Consider the following 10,605-nt stretch of genomic DNA (forward strand, 5'->3'; position numbering starts at 1 on the left):
ATTGCTGCAGCCATGGAGCGTGGGCCTCCAAACGCACCACCTGCTCCTGTTGTGCCCCTTCCTCCTCACCCCACTCCATCTCCGTCCACCCGCTCCACCAGGAGCACATCGCGCATTGCCACTCCCGGACCAGATTCCGCCGGAGTGTCCAATCCCGCCGTAGTTCAACATCACGTCTCCTTAAGTCCTCTAATATTTCCTCATTTATGTCATCAACACATCCATGATTCATGGAAATGTTGTGTAAAACACAACAAGCCACAAAGAATGCTGCAACTTTTTGAGGACTGTACTGTAAAGTGCCTCCTGACCTATCAAAACACCTGAAGCGCATGTTCAGTAATATTTTTCTTTGTAATTATGTATGGTTTGCAAAAATGGGAACTGCTGCATCTGTTTAGATGAGAGAAGCAAAGTGTATGCGCGTTGTGCACACGCTACATTATCGCCAAGCATGCGCCCCTAAAATAGCATCTGAATAACGCGCCACTGACTTTAGACTAGCGCCACTGACTTTAGACCAGGTTTTTCCTGGTCAGTGGCGGAATTGTTTTCTGAAACTGCAAAATAGCACCAGGGAACGTTTGCGCCGGAACACGCCTCCTTTTTTCGCTGAACCGCCCCCGGGAGTGCAAATACATTCCCTAATTTACCGACGTGCGTCTGTGGAGGGAAAAGTCCGCTGTGCGTCAGGTGCAAAATAGGGATGAAACATGCGTCGGTGTACAAAGGCAATTGCGCTGAGTGCAAGATAGGGCCCTCTTAGAGTTAGAGTCTCTAAGTGTTTTTTTCAGTTTGCAGCAGATTACAGTTAAAGTATTTCACTTCTTCAGTACTTTAGAGCTCCTTCCTGTAACTATCCTCCCTCCGTTAAAGTCACAGCTTTGTAATGAAAGGTAAATATTACCGTCTGTCTGTCGGTGCGTCTCTTCTCGCTGAGAACTCAACAGGAACAAACTTGTTTACCTGGTTTGTCTCAGATGACATAATGTAAGATGTGCAGCTTTGTCAGGCAGCTGATGAGTGTTATCTTAAAGGGACAGTTCAGATGTTGTAAAGTGTGGTTGAATGAGCTACTTCTCTGTAGTCAGAAGCTAAACAATGTCCTGCTGTGGACAGGGCAGAAGCTTTTCTTTCATTGACAGTTTCTGTGACCAAAGTCTTTGAGGATATAAATATCACATATTATTAATACAAATCACCCAGCTTCAAATGCTTTTGGGCATAACGTCTTTATTATTACTATTTTTTAGTAATTATTATTTTTATTTTTTATTTATTATATCATTATTTATCACCACAGTTAAAACATACATCGCAGAGCACTTGTTGACCTAATTAAAACACTTGATTTACCCTCTTTTCCGTTACATTTCCTAAATACACATCCGTAAAACAAAAGTTGAACACATTTCTTTCTTAAAACCTTATAAATTGTTGCCTCCCAATTTAACAAAGTAAACCTCACATTTGTGCTTTAATGAGACATAACAGGGCAACTTTTTTATTTCTGTCACTTCATCAATACAGTATTTATCCATATAAAATCACCCAGCTTTAAATGCATTTGCGCATGAAATCTTTTAACGCATTCTCATGAATGGGTCCGTATGATCCAAAACGTATATTTTCCAATGAAATTAAACTAGAGCAGGAATTCAAGAGACAGCAGCCACACATTAAACATAGTATCAGACGTACAACATGTAACAGTTACAGACAATACAGTATAAAATCACAGCATTATTATTATTATTATTATTATTATTATTATATATTATATATTATACAAACAGTAATAATGATAATTAGGGCTGTCAATCGATAACAATATTTAAATTTATCAAATGTTTGTCTGTAGTTAATTTGTGATTAAACGCAAATTAATTATGCTTTTTTCTGTTCTAAATGTTGGAAGAACATGACAAAAGACAAACAACTCTGGAGGACTGACCGGTTTATTGAGACGCAGGATGTGACTAGTTTAGCTTTGAGACTTTTACAGGATACAGGTTTCTGAGCACATTACACCACTGACAGATTATTCATTCATGTCTTTGTTTCTACTCGGTTGGACACTTTTAAACAGAAAAAGAACAAAGTCCTAAAATGCAGACACATTAGCTTAGCAAGAGAAAAAATCAATTAACATTTTAATGTAGAAAATGTCAATAAAGTGTCCATCACATGTCACAGAGCCCAAGATGATGTCTTGTCTTGTTCGACCAACAATCTAAAACCCTCAAAATATTCAGTTAATAATAATATAAAACAGAGAAAAGAAGGAAATCATCATAGCATTATTACATTAAAAATGACAAAAACTATCAATCGATTATAAGAATAGTTGTGTGACAATAAAATAATCGTTTAATTGTTTTAGCTGTTGATGAAATAATAGTTTAACCAACAATAATTAAAGACATGTTAACCTCACACAAAACTAAGGTATTATTTCTCTCTCTTTAAGAACCTATATGTTTTAACTTCTTAAAACCTTTAGTTGTGTTTTATTTAGCTGACTCCTGTACTGCTCGAATCAGTTTTACTTACTGTACTTACTGTTAAGAAGTGAATATTATTATCACCCCCGTCAGAGTTAAGACTATCAGACCTGTTGTTTTGTCACACAGACCTTCAGTGGTAATATCTTCAGTGGGACTTTATCCCCAGTTTTAAAGTATGGAAACAGCCTCTCAGTGAAAGTGTGTGTGAAGGTGTGTATGTGTGTGTTAGTATCAGGATCAGAGAACGACAGCTTTCCTCTGTTCCAGTCCAGAGTCACTCTGATCCTCTGGAACTGCTTCTGAAATGTAAGCTCAGTGTCTGGAGCTGGTGGTGACCACACTGAGTATTTACATCCAGAGAACCATATTGTCCATAATCCAGACCGTATGCCTCCCTTCCTCTGGACAGACTCTGCTAACACACCCAGTAGCCAGTATGTATTGTCTCCAACCTCGACATCCCAGCTGTGAGTCCCTGAGTTAAAGCCCTCAGAGCCCAGGACAGAGAAGAGTGAATCAAACCTCTCTGGATTATCAGGAAGCTTCTGTCTCTCATCTCCAAGTCTCACACTGGTCAGATCTTTAGACAGGATTAGTTCTGGATTAGCAGTGTTTGGGTCCAGAATCAGAGGAGTGTAGGAGACCATGTCCTTCATCTTGTTCCAGATGTTGAAGCTCAGACTCCCAAAGTGTTTGGCCTCGTCTATCAGAGCTCCTGAGAGCAGCTGTGGATCATCCAGCAGGGGGCGCTGCTGGACTCTTTCCACTGCAGCCTTGTAGTTGATCAGGAATGAGACGTCTTCAGCTCTCAGCTGCTCCTCTGTGGCTCTGACTGTGTCTGAAAGAGCTGCTATCTCTCTGCTCAGAGCCTCCATCTTCTCCTTCATCGTCTGACTCTTCTGCTCCTCTTCATCCCTCAGTGCAGCCGTCCTGGCCTCCTCTTCCTCTTCTAGAAACTGGTGAAGCTTCTTAAACTGATCCCTAATCTGTATCTCTGTGCGTCGGGCCTGTACCTTCAGGTGTTTTGCTGTTTGATCAAACTTCACTTTAACTCCTTCAAAAACCTTTATCTTCTTCTTTAAGGGCTCCAGAGTTTCCTGGAGTTCCTTCTTGTGTTGTTGTGCAGCTTCATCGATGGGTCTGATTCTGTGGTTGGTGTGTTTTTCTGAATCTCTGCACACGACACACACTGGCTGCTGATGGTCCAGACAGAAGAGCTCAAGTTTCTCAGAGTGCAGACTGCAGAGAGCCTCTGACGCTCTCTGATCTCTCTGCTGTAAGAAACTCTCACACAGCTTCTTTAACTCCAGGTTACAAGGTGGGTCTGACTTTGAAGATCTTCTATTACAAACTGGACACTCCTGTGTCTGTTTCTCTGTCCACCAGCTCTGCAGACAGTCTTTACAGAAGCTGTGGCTACATGACAAAACAACAGGATCTCTAAAGATTTCATGACAGATCGAACAGACCGGACAGTAGAAATCCTTCTCTGACATAGAAGCCATTTTGTCTCTGAGAGCAGCTGAAAACAGCAGAAACAGCAGACGTTAAAATAGGAAGTCAGTTGTGTTTCCCTTGCTCGCATACCGGAGAGGTTTGCCTTCAGGGCTGTCTGCCAAAAGGGTTTATTTTAACCCAAAACACTATCTTTCCCTAAACTTAACTAAGCAGTTTTGTTGTCCAAACCTAAGAGATTTCTGGCAGAAAGCCCAGAAGGTAAACATCTCCAGTGTGCCCCTCCTTTCTGCAGAAAATTGTCTTGGTTACTTTAACTTTGAGTCTTTGAGTGTTTTTCAGTCTTCCTGTAACCGTCATCCCTCAGTTAAAGTCACAGCTTTGTAATAAAAGGTAAATCTTACCGTCTGTCTGTTGCTGCGTCTCTTCTCACTGACAACTCAACAGGAACAAACTGGTTTACCAGGTTTCTCTCAGATGACGTAATATAAGGTGTGGAGCTTTGTCAGGCAGCTGATCAGTTTTATCTTAAAGGGACAGTTCATATGTTGTAAAATGTGGTTGAATGAGCTACTTCTCCGTAGTCAGAAGCTAAGCAATGTCCAGCCATGGACAGGGCAGCAGCTAAACACATTTTAGACACCTAAAGACATCTATACCAGTTTAAGGTACACAAAAATGTAGGTAGTTACTGAGTAACGAATGAGGAATAAATGAGGAACAACTGTTTAGTTAATAAGTAGTTACTGATTAACTGTGATTCACCACTAATGATTAGTTACTGTACGCTATGCCAATGCAGTCAATGCTTAACTAATCATTTGTTAATGATAAACCAATCAGTATGTATACAGTAACTTATCATAAGTGTGTGGTGTTTTAAAGGGTTAGGAAATAACAAAACTAACAAACTAAGCGATGGAGGCAGCAGTAGAGCAGCAACTCTGAAACTGATTCCATATTCTGTTAGCGTCCACACACTTTGCATCTTCACTGTTCAACTTTTTAAAGTATTTCCACACAAAGCTGGTGGCAGACATTGTGTTGTGTTTGCCTCATTTAGTTGGTTGAGCCTATAAAAGATGAATGTGATGGTCCCAAAGAAAGTTACTGTTGTGCAGCTGAGTTTTGCATCGACACGGGAGGACATGAAGGACTTGGGTATTTCTGTAGTGAAACGTATATTTGTATCTTTCAGCCTATTTGTTTATGCCTAGAAACATAACTAGTTACTCCTTTTTAGAAGTAGTAGCAGTAGTAATAGTTTTGACACTTTTGACATGAAAATAAGTAAATAAACGGTTTATTGTTGGTGAAACTGTGGGATTAAGAGATGAGGATGAATGTGTCCCAATCTGCTCCAATTTCCAGCAGGGGGAGACTCCTTAAAGCTGCATTGTCTTTAACTTCCAGCAGGGGGCGACTTCACTGATTCCAAAAGAAGTCTATGAGACAATCAGTCTACTTCTCTCTTGATTTATTACCTCAGTAAACATTGGCATAATGAGTTTATGGTCTGAATCGCTAGTTTCACGTCTTCTTTAATACAGCATGATGTTCATTTTGTAAATGATGCTCCCATGTATTTTAAAATAGACGATGAAGCGGGGGATGTTTTAGGACCTGTCGGTCAGGACAGAGGCTTAGCAATGTTAACTATGCTAACACTGGTGCCTGTTGTCCGTGTTTTCATCTTAAACTTTCATTTCAGCTGGTTTAATTTCAGAAACAATGTCTGAAGAATGAAGTGAGACCAAACAACTGTTAAACGAACAGATTGAACCCAGCATCGGGAAACGTGATCAAAAGAAAGTAGAAAAACAAACACTTTTGTAAAAAAATTTTACGTATCATAAAAGATCCAAGAAATAAAGATGTTGCGGTGCCGCCTAGGGGAGGAGTGTTGTAATGAAGCTCAGCGCAAATTCTTTCAGGAAGACGTCATTAACCCAATCACTACTCTTTCTTCTGAAATCAAATCAGCTGTTTAGAGTGATACTTTCAGTTAAACCAATCAGACTTGGACACGAAATTCAAGGGCCAATCACAGCCTTATAACTCTGCTTTAAATCTGTTCTCTCCTTGTGCTTTCAGCTGTCGTTTCAGTCAAAGCACTTAACCCTCCACCTCCCCTGCCTCCTCCGGTCTTCGTGTTTCTCCCGGCTGACCGCTCCATTGCCTCTTCGGTCTGGTCTTCGGTCTCCTCTGCCACCACCAGTGTCTAGACTCCATCGGGGGTTATGTTCCTGTTCTTTACCCCTTTAAAAATATTATTAATTTGATGGAGTCTAATCTCCAAAACACTTTGTACATTTTATATTACATTTGTATAATAAATATTTTTGCATATCTGCAAACAAAGTCTCTCCTGATTGAATTATACATCAGTCAATTCGGTGCACACAACAACAAAACGTGGAAATCGTAAAACTGACCCCTGTGTGTTCAGAACAAACTCAACGTTCTGTACAGTGACACCCAAATGTTTTCTAGAGCAATGTGTGACGAGATAATTTGGCGCTAAAGCTGAAACGTTGATGTTTCAGCTTTTTTGAAATTCCTCAAATCTCTTAAACCTTAACTTATGATGTGTTGTACGTGATGTTTGAAATGAGTTTACTAAAGTCTTTAGGTTATATAATGATTCAAGTAGTAAATAAATGTCTGAAAGGAAATGTAATATCGCTTTTTGAGTCAGTGTTTTGTCAAACATCGACGGAGCGTCTTTCGTCAACAGCTTCTGTGACCAAAGTCTTTGAGGATATACTGTAAATATCACATCTTATTAATACTAGTCACCCAGCTTCAACTGCATTTGGGAATAATGTCTTAATTATATATTATTATTTATCACCACAGTGTCCACCACAATGTTTTTGTCACGTTTTTATCGTTTTATTCAACGTTTGACACGTTTTCACTTCCAATTCCACTAACACCAACTTCTAACCACTATAGTTTCTTATTTTTGGAATTCATGGTCAATAAACCTTGTGTTTATGAAGCTATACCAAATTTTTCAGTTAAAATAGCTGAAATTAGGAATAATTTTCACTAATATTAGAGGAACGTATGTCGATGGATAATCAGAGACTGGTGTACAATATGTCTTTAAGTTTAGTCAGGATTAAACCATTTTCATTTATTTTTTCAAATGCTATAAAATTAAATAAAACACTCAAAATTCAAAGAAAGTAGTGATCAGTAATTGTACTTGCGGAAAGTGTTGCAGGGAATAATCCATGTTATTTTTGGGTAATTTGGTTAAAAAGAAACCCATATTTCTGATATAGAGATTAGAAAATTTGACCCGAGGACAACAGGAGGGTTAAACTGCTACAGAGCTTCGTGACGCCAGCTACAGTCCTCCGTCCACAGCTCGGTCGTATCATATCTTCAACATCTTTTAAGCCAAGGACCCCTAACCTGATTGAGAGACGAGCAGGGACCACATACTATATATATTGTATGAAGTAGAGTTACATATTAAACTGGGCCTACAATAATGTGTAGGGCGGCCTAAAGCCTTTACACAAACCTTTTAATAGTGCATACAACACCAAGCTTTTAAAACAAAACATTGTTGGCATGTTCATATATTTATACTTCATGTTTTAATGTTGAAATGTGGAACAGGGAATCCTTAAACTGTATCTGTGGATGGCTACCTGATCTGTAGGCCAGTAAGCCTATCATCAATGTTTTACACATTAAAAACAGATTTATCTTTACTAATAATATGTTGGATTCCAGTTAATTAATCGAATGACAATAAAAAAATTTTTTTTAAACCATCAATCAGTAATTTGGTGCCTACCACCTCCCCCCCTGCAGCAACTATGAGTACCCCCTGTTGAAGATCTCTGGTTTAGCCCAAAATAGGTGACTTCCGCTCATTTCGGGGGGATTACGGTTACATTTAATCCCCAAAATACAAGCATTTTGCAGCAACGAAAATTAAGAATACGAAAAGCACTCCCAAGGGTGAAAGAACTCAAAGTTCTGTTTTTTAAAGCCCCCCCTCCCCCCCCCAACATCCCCCCTACGCGCCAAGCGGAATTAAAGTTTTTTTTTCAAGTTTTTTCAAATTTTTGTTTTGTTTTGTTTTTTACTTTTTCGATATAAATATCACATATTATTAATACAAATGCTTCAAATGCATTTGGGTATAACGTCTTTATTATATATTATTATTTATCACCACAGTTAAAACATACATCCCATATACATGACCTAATTAAAACACTTTTTTACATTTACCCTCTTTTTCTCAAGTTTTTGCTTCAGATTACATTTCCTAAAAACATATCCGTAAGTTTTTTTTTCAATGTCAATTTTTGTAGACAAAAAAGGCAGAAATTATGTAATCTGTTTTAAACCATTTAAACATGTTCAACCAAAATTCAATGGAAGTATTAATTTTGCCTGCAAAGAATGTTGTATGGGTTACATACTACATACATGCATGCATCAATCATACTTTGGAGCGATTTGGTTGTAAGAAACCCATATTTCTGATATAAAAAAACTTTAAAAATGGGTCAAATTTGACCCGGAGACAACACAAGGGTTAAAAGTGTTTTCAGCAGAATCTGGTTTTCCTCAGAGGTCAGTCAGGGTGTGGTGTGCAGCTTTTAGTTCCCGTTAGACGCCACATCCATCAGATCGTTCAACAATTCTGCAACACAACAAAAGACAATCATTACGGGTCTGAATAGATCTTATATTTGCCTGGTAGACCTTTACACATGTACATGAAACAACGTTTAAGCTACAATTTGAGCCTTATTCGGATGGAATTGGTGTAGTGTCTTTAAAGTGCTATAAATATTATGCTTTTGGGCTAGAACTTTGACAAAAGAACGTTGACAAAAGTGACAAGAAAAACATCAAAAACATCAGAAAAAGAGACATAAAACCTGTTAAAAAATTGACGAAAACATAATTAAAAAAATGCCCAAAAAGTGACAAAACACTTTGAATAAAATCGACAAAAATGTTGAGAAAAGTGTAGAAAAAGAACAACAAGATGTTAAAATTTCGACCCAGAAAAACACAAAGTTGCAGGTTGACAGGAAGGCAACACAAGGGTTAATGACCTAATCTATCATGTGGCTGTGAAGATGTGTACGCGTACCTTCGTCATTAAAAGTGTCACTTTGTCCTTCGCCTTCTCCGATTCCTCCGATTCCTCCTGTAGCTTCTTCGTCGTAGCCGACGGCATCGCCGGCGTCTTCCCGTTCGCTGAAGAGACCGGCGAACCCCGACTTCTTCTCCACCGTTTTTTCTTTCTTCTTGTCGCTGTCGTGGTCGAAGATCTTGGAGAAGAAACCTTCCTTCTCGGCCGGTGGTTTCTCTTTCTTCTTTTCATCTTTGTGGAAAACCTTTGAGATGAATCCTCCTTTCTTGGCACCCTTTTCCTCGTCCTTCACGCCGAGAGCGCTCTTCACTTTATCCTCCACCATATCTCCTGCAGAGCAAACACATCACATCACATCAGAGCTCAACGTTACGGCTAAACACCAGAGAAAGAGACACAAAAAAACTAGGATCTGCTGAACCGAACCCTACACTTGCACTCTCGTAATGACGGGGCCGTTGATTACGGGAAGGTGTTTACGTAGGTGGAGCGTTCAATGCAGTAGGCTGTGAGGAAGTGGACATGGAACTGGTGAGCAGAAAAAGTTGTTGTTTGGCAGAACTTTCAGTCAAAAGAAGGCCATTCAAGTCCAGCTACATCACATGTGTCAAACTCAAGGCTTGTGGGCCAAATCCGGCCTGTTGCAGATTTACATCCGGCCCGTATATCAATTTGGGTTCACAATACATTTTGGCCCTCCTAGTTGTGCGCCAAACCAAAAACACAGGAAAGTGTTTTTTAAACTGCAATTATATGACATTTAAAGCAGACATATGGCAGATTTGCCGACTCTGAGACTCAGAAATTCCCCCAGAAGCAGAGACAGAGTTTTCATATTCAGGCTGTGAAACAAGTGTTGTTAAAAAAAAATGTATAATTGTTTTGCTTGATTTTCTAAATTCTATGATGGCTAAGGAACTCTTTGATGACTTTTGTAGAGCTTCATGTCAACAAAAATGGGACAAAAAGCAACAAATTTAAATAAAAGTTACAAATTGTTAAAAAAAAAAGGTGAGATGCAGTAACAAAAGCACGTCAATAAACTCTCCATGTCTGGGCCTTGGTGTGATTCTCTTTTTCCAGTGTGGCCCTCTGGGAAAATGAGTTTGACACCCCTGAGTTACATGTTCAATTTGCAATGCAGATTTGTCTGGTGGTGGCGAGGACCCTAAACTATACACAACATGGCCGCTGTTACAACATCTGGTACGAAACGTGAAAGAATACGGTGCATGAAGGAATCTCCAGACAGCAGCCAGAATGCAGCAACTTCAGCTACGGCAAAGGAAGGACAGTCCCTGTTTACTTCATTCATGTGTTTACTGAGTTCATGGACTGAGGATGGGAGGAGGAGTCAGCAAAATCTCAACCAGGGGGTTCAGGATTTAGGCCGAACCCCAAAAATCTGGATTCAGTGCATCCCTAAAAAAAAACACAAAAAGAACGACAAAGAATCTATAAAGAATGTGGCTTGTGGCCGGATTGGCTCAGTGGGTAGAGCAG

General features: G+C 39.4%; 1 protein-coding gene across 1 annotated transcript; it reads right to left on the reverse strand.

The window, feature by feature from the left end:
- Positions 1-1,940: 1,940 nt before the first annotated feature.
- LOC120548439 (nuclear factor 7, brain-like) lies at positions 1,941-4,412 on the reverse strand. Its single transcript, XM_039784699.1, has 2 exons — positions 4,367-4,412; positions 1,941-4,029 (listed from the first exon to the last, which is right to left on the reverse strand). Exon 2 carries the CDS (start codon positions 4,010-4,012, stop codon positions 2,609-2,611), a length of 1,404 nt encoding a protein of 467 aa, XP_039640633.1. The 5' UTR covers positions 4,013-4,029; positions 4,367-4,412; the 3' UTR covers positions 1,941-2,608.
- Positions 4,413-10,605: the final 6,193 nt, after the last annotated feature.

This window comes from Perca fluviatilis, chromosome 19 (genome assembly GCF_010015445.1).
Source record: "Perca fluviatilis chromosome 19, GENO_Pfluv_1.0, whole genome shotgun sequence".
NCBI classification, from domain to species: Eukaryota; Metazoa; Chordata; class Actinopteri; order Perciformes; family Percidae; genus Perca; species Perca fluviatilis.

What these genes read in the sequence shown, in the direction of transcription:
- LOC120548439 (XM_039784699.1), bottom strand. Translation starts at nt 4,012, where the DNA reads ATGGCTTCTATGTCAGAGAAGGATTTCTACTGTCCGGTCTGTTCGATC.